Source organism: Lactuca virosa, chromosome 3 (assembly GCF_052849685.1).
Source record: "Lactuca virosa cultivar CGN04683 chromosome 3, Lactuca_virosa_CGN04683_v6, whole genome shotgun sequence".
Classification (NCBI taxonomy): Eukaryota; Viridiplantae; Streptophyta; class Magnoliopsida; order Asterales; family Asteraceae; genus Lactuca; species Lactuca virosa.
The window spans coordinates 17214190-17219042 of record NC_136428.1 but is presented as its reverse complement, the minus strand read 5'-3'; the positions used below and the strand labels follow the sequence as shown (position 1 = coordinate 17219042).

The 4853-nt window shown below is 34.6% G+C and overlaps 1 protein-coding gene across 4 annotated transcripts; it reads left to right on the top strand.

Annotated features, from left to right (window-relative positions):
• The first annotated feature begins 325 nt into the window (after positions 1-325).
• On the top strand, positions 326-3956 carry ETR1 (Signal transduction histidine kinase, hybrid-type, ethylene sensor). Of its 4 annotated transcripts, none has more exons than XM_079083991.1 (7): positions 326-591; positions 967-1925; positions 2053-2421; positions 2540-2806; positions 2879-3006; positions 3079-3273; positions 3364-3956. In XM_079083991.1, the coding sequence occupies exons 2-7, from the start codon at positions 1020-1022 to the stop codon at positions 3701-3703; spliced, it is 2205 nt and encodes a 734-aa protein (XP_078940117.1). In that variant the 5' UTR covers positions 326-591; positions 967-1019; the 3' UTR covers positions 3704-3956. The 4 variants fall into 4 exon arrangements, with proteins under 4 accessions (XP_078940117.1, XP_078940116.1, XP_078940119.1 ...); XM_079083990.1 differs by having other exon boundaries at positions 327-591; positions 3355-3956; XM_079083993.1 differs by lacking the exon at positions 326-591 and having other exon boundaries at positions 967-1081; positions 1162-1925; positions 3355-3956.
• Positions 3957-4853: the final 897 nt, after the last annotated feature.

Sequence of the window (4853 nt, the reverse complement as noted above, 5' to 3'; positions counted from 1 at the left end):
TATAACTTGTTGGTTATTTACGGTTAAAACAAGGGAATAAACTAGAAGTAGAATATTTTAATAAACCAACTAAATCAGCTACATGTTTAAATTCAATGAACCAAATTATCTAATTTTGATTGAGATTCTTTACATCATAATAATCATTTAAAAAATGCATGTTCAAACATCTACTTGTTCCTTTCTATATACGGAGAGAGAGAGAGACGTCAGATTTTGTTGTCCGAAAGTGCGAGAATTTGGGCTCAATCTGACGTCCGAAAGTGCGAGAATTTGGGCTCCGGAAAACAGTATGAAGATATGATTAGTTGAATGAAAGCCCATCATCATCGTCATCGTCATAATCAGTCCAACAGTTTTCTCTCTCTTCTCCCCCAAGAGAGAGTCTCCCTCTCTCTCTCTAAAATCGGCTTTATACCACCGCTTCCCTAAAGTCGTCTTCACTCAACTGTATCCCGCTGATTGCTACAACCAATTGTTCTTTGATCGATTTCACATTCGTACATATCCATAACCGAGATTTTATGGTAGCTGATTACTTCAACTTCAGCTAATATTTTAATGTTCGATTGACGAGCCTTACTCCATAAGGTAAGAGGTTTCCTTGCTTTATTGGTTTTCTAGGGTTTTGTTTGAGTTCTTAAAACCCTTATGTGGAAGAGGTTTGTGATAATCGTTGATTGTATGCGATTTTGAGGCTTTTGTTTTAATTTGCATTGACTTGTACCTTACAGATCATAGTATTGATCCATTCTAATTTTGAACTATATGTTACTGTTTCATTTCATCAGAGGTATGGCGAGATGGTTTTAATGTCAATTGTGTTTTTGTTAGTATAAGAGAGGAGTAGGTATGTTGATTTTGATTGAACTACCAAAAGGGATCGATCTTATCTGAAGAGATTTATGAAAGGCAATTCTCATGGTTTTTACTAATAGCGAACTCATATTGTTTAATTGCTTGCAGATGCTGTAATTAGTACACGCCTGGAGAGTCTAGAGGTGGTTGGTTCATCAACAATGGACTCTTGCAATTGCATTGAGCCACAATGGCCAGCGGATGAACTTCTGATGAAATATCAGTACATATCAGATTTCTTCATTGCACTTGCTTATTTCTCAATCCCATTGGAGTTAATATATTTTGTTAAAAAATCAGCAGTTTTCCCCTATCGATGGGTTCTTGTTCAATTTGGTGCTTTCATTGTTCTATGTGGAGCCACACATCTTATTAACTTATGGACCTTCAATGCACATACAAGAACAGTCGCCATTGTTATGACCACTGCAAAGGTCTTAACAGCTGCAGTCTCATGTGCAACTGCACTCATGTTAGTCCACATAATCCCCGATCTACTCAGTGTCAAAACCCGAGAATTATTTCTAAAAAATAAAGCTGCACAGCTGGATCGTGAAATGGGTATCATTCGAACACAAGAAGAAACAGGCAGACATGTTAGAATGCTAACTCATGAAATCAGAAGCACTCTTAACAGACACACAATATTAAAAACTACACTTGTGGAATTAGGAAGAACATTGGGGTTAGAAGAATGTGCTCTTTGGATGCCAACACGCAGTGGTTTAGAGCTTCAACTTTCTTATACCCTTCGCCATCAAAACCCTGTAGGGTTTACAGTTCCAATTCAATCTCCTGCAATCAATCAAGTTTTTAGTACTAATCGTGCTGTTAAAATATCTCCAACTAGTCCTGTTGCTAGATTACGCCCTGCTTCTGGTAAATATATGCTTGGGGAGGTTGTTGCTGTGCGGGTCCCACTTCTACATCTTAACAATTTCCAAATCTATGATTGGCCTGAACTTTCAACAAAACGTTATGCTTTAATGGTTTTGATGCTTCCTTCTGATAGTGCTAGACAATGGCATGTTCATGAACTTGAACTTGTTGAAGTGGTTGCTGATCAGGTTTGCACTTTCTCCTAATCTAGCTTATATATATATATATATATATATATATATATATATATATATATATATATATATATATATTCTTTTAGTTTACTTTTAATTAATTTAATTAATATTTTTCTAGGTTGCTGTTGCTCTTTCACATGCTGCAATCTTGGAAGAGTCAATGAGGGCTAGAGACTTGCTTATGGAGCAAAATGTAGCACTTGATCTTGCAAGAAGAGAAGCTGAAACAGCTGTTCGTGCACGTAATGACTTTCTTGCAGTTATGAATCATGAAATGAGAACTCCAATGCATGCAATTATTGCACTTTCTTCATTACTTCAAGAAACCGATTTGACACCTGAACAACGCCTCATGGTTGAAACCATTTTAAAAAGCAGTAATTTACTCGCCACACTCATAAATGATGTATTAGATCTTTCAAGACTGGAAGATGGTAGTCTTGAACTTGATACCACAACTTTCAACCTTCATGCTCTCTTCAAGGAGGTACTCATTCCATTCCACTCTTTATTCCATTCCTTATTCCTTATTCCTTATTCCTTATTCCATTCCATCCCATCCAACCAGATAGATACAGATACAAAAACTGACTTCTTTTTCTCAGGTTTTAAATCTGATCAGGCCTGTTGCATCAGTCAAAAGGTTGTTTGTGACACTGAGCCTTTCATCAGATTTGCCAGAGTATGCTGTTGGTGATGAAAAGAGACTGATGCAAATAATTCTAAATATAATTGGAAATGCTGTGAAATTCTCAAAAGAAGGCAGCATCTCAATTTCCGCCATCATGGCAAAACCAGATTCTTTAAGGGATCCACGAGCTCCCGACTTTTTTCCCCTTCTTAGTGACAATAATTTCTTTTTACGTGTTCAGGTTTGTTTTTGCATTCTATCTTTATTTCCCACTTCTTGGAATCCAATTCTTAATTACATTCCTCTAGTGTAGGTGAAAGACACAGGAATGGGAATCAGCCAACAAGACATGCCAAAGCTCTTCACCAAATTTGCAGAAAGCCAATCACCCGCAACTAGAAATCCAGGTGGCAGCGGTCTCGGTCTTGCCATTTGTAAAAGGTAATGAAATGAAGACTTTATTACATTTTTGGTCCCTAAGTAATGTATGTCTGATATTTTCAATTCATGCAGATTTGTGAATCTTATGGAAGGTAATATATGGATAGAAAGTGAAGGCCTTGGCAAGGGCTCCACTGCAATATTTTTTGTCAAACTCGGGTTCCCCAGTCGCATAAACGGGTCCCGCCTCCCTCACATGCGAGTGCCCGCAAAACTCGGGCAGACAAAATTTCCCGGACTAAAAGTTGTAGTTGTGGATGATAACGGGTTCGTGATGCTTATTTTGTTATATGAATATTATGAATTTTGAATTTAAGCAAAATAAAAAATAAAACTTAATAATTGTAGGGTTAGCAGAACAGCAACAAAGGGGCTACTGGTGCACCTTGGTTGTGATGTAACCACGGTTAGTTCAGGTGAAGAGTGCTTACAAGCCGTAACCAAAGACAACTATAAGGTTGTTTTCATAGATGTGTCTTTGTCTTCTGATACTTACAATGTTGCAAGACTTGTACATGAGAAATTACCAAAACGCCATGAAAAGCCTCCCCCGCTTATAGTGGGGCTCACTGGAAACACAGATAAGGCGATGAAGGAAAGTTTGTTGAGAGCTGGAATGGATGGAGTTGTGCTTAAACCTGTTTCAGTTGAGAAGATGAGACTTGCATTGTCTGAGCTTTTGGAGCATAATACATGAAAAGCATAAAACCATGAATGGAGATGGAGGAGGTTTGTAGTACTTGTACATATTGCTACTTTTTTGGTACATTATATTATATTATGTGTGTGTGTGTGTGTGTGTGTGTGTTAATGCTGTGATATGATATGATTAGAAGAAGATGGTATGTTACTGTTGTTTCAAGTGAGAGGTTTAACATATGCTAAAATGCTACACAAGATTTGTTGCATAGAATTTGCTATAAGAAACACTCGACTTTGCTTTTTCTTAACTTGTCTTTCTTTACAATATGTAAAACTCTTGGAAAAAACTTGAACGTTTGTAATTAATATTTATATCATTATATGCTAACTTCATATAAATAGTATCAACTACTACTTGTTGAGTTGTTTATTCATCACAAGTCATAACCACTATCAATAAATTGTACATTCTTCTGATATTCCACTTCTCGTTTTTTGAGTGTTTTAAATTTTGAATAAAAAAAGATCATTTTACAGAAACTAAATCAAATATGGAGGGGTGTCCAGAGTTAAAAGTTGTAATACTGTTGATAATCGTGTTTTGAATGCGGTAATCAAAGATAGAACGGAATAATAAAATAAAATCATGTTTGTTTTTATCGATTCCTTCTTCTCGATTGATTTTCATTCCTTCGGTTCAGGGAATAGGGAATGAAATGGTAATTATGATTCTAAATTAACTTTATTTATATAATTTTTAATAAAACTAATTTTTCAAAAAAATAAAAAATTAAAACTTCATTTGACTTATTTATTGTTGTTTTCTTCTGAACGTAATAAATTTATTTTAATTATATTTTTATTTTGAGATTTCGTGGTATTTTTTTTTTTAATTGTAAACATTTTTCGAACACATATAATTATTTGAAAATGCATTTAACAAATATTACTACGAAATGAAGTATACATACAATTTATTTAACGATATTCTTTATTTAATTAAAGTTTATTTGTATAAAATTATATATTTTTGGATTTATTTAGTTATCATTATAATATGTTTAAATGACATATTTTGTTTATTCGACCCAACCAGAGATGATAGTGGATTGTAATAATACATTCTATTATCTCGCTCATTTTATTAGTTTATTTTATTAGTGTTCATTAAATTTCTTTGTAATTCCATCATACCAAATAGATCG

Bases quoted from the DNA above. Each gene is read 5' to 3' on its own strand.
- ETR1 (XM_079083990.1), top strand. From the start codon at position 1,020: ATGGACTCTTGCAATTGCATTGAGCCACAATGGCCAGCGGATGAACTT. The intron at 1,926-2,052 runs GTTTGCACTTTC...ATATTTTTCTAG, and splicing joins TTGAAGTGGTTGCTGATCAG to GTTGCTGTTGCTCTTTCACA. The intron at 2,422-2,539 runs GTACTCATTCCA...TCTTTTTCTCAG, and splicing joins TTCATGCTCTCTTCAAGGAG to GTTTTAAATCTGATCAGGCC.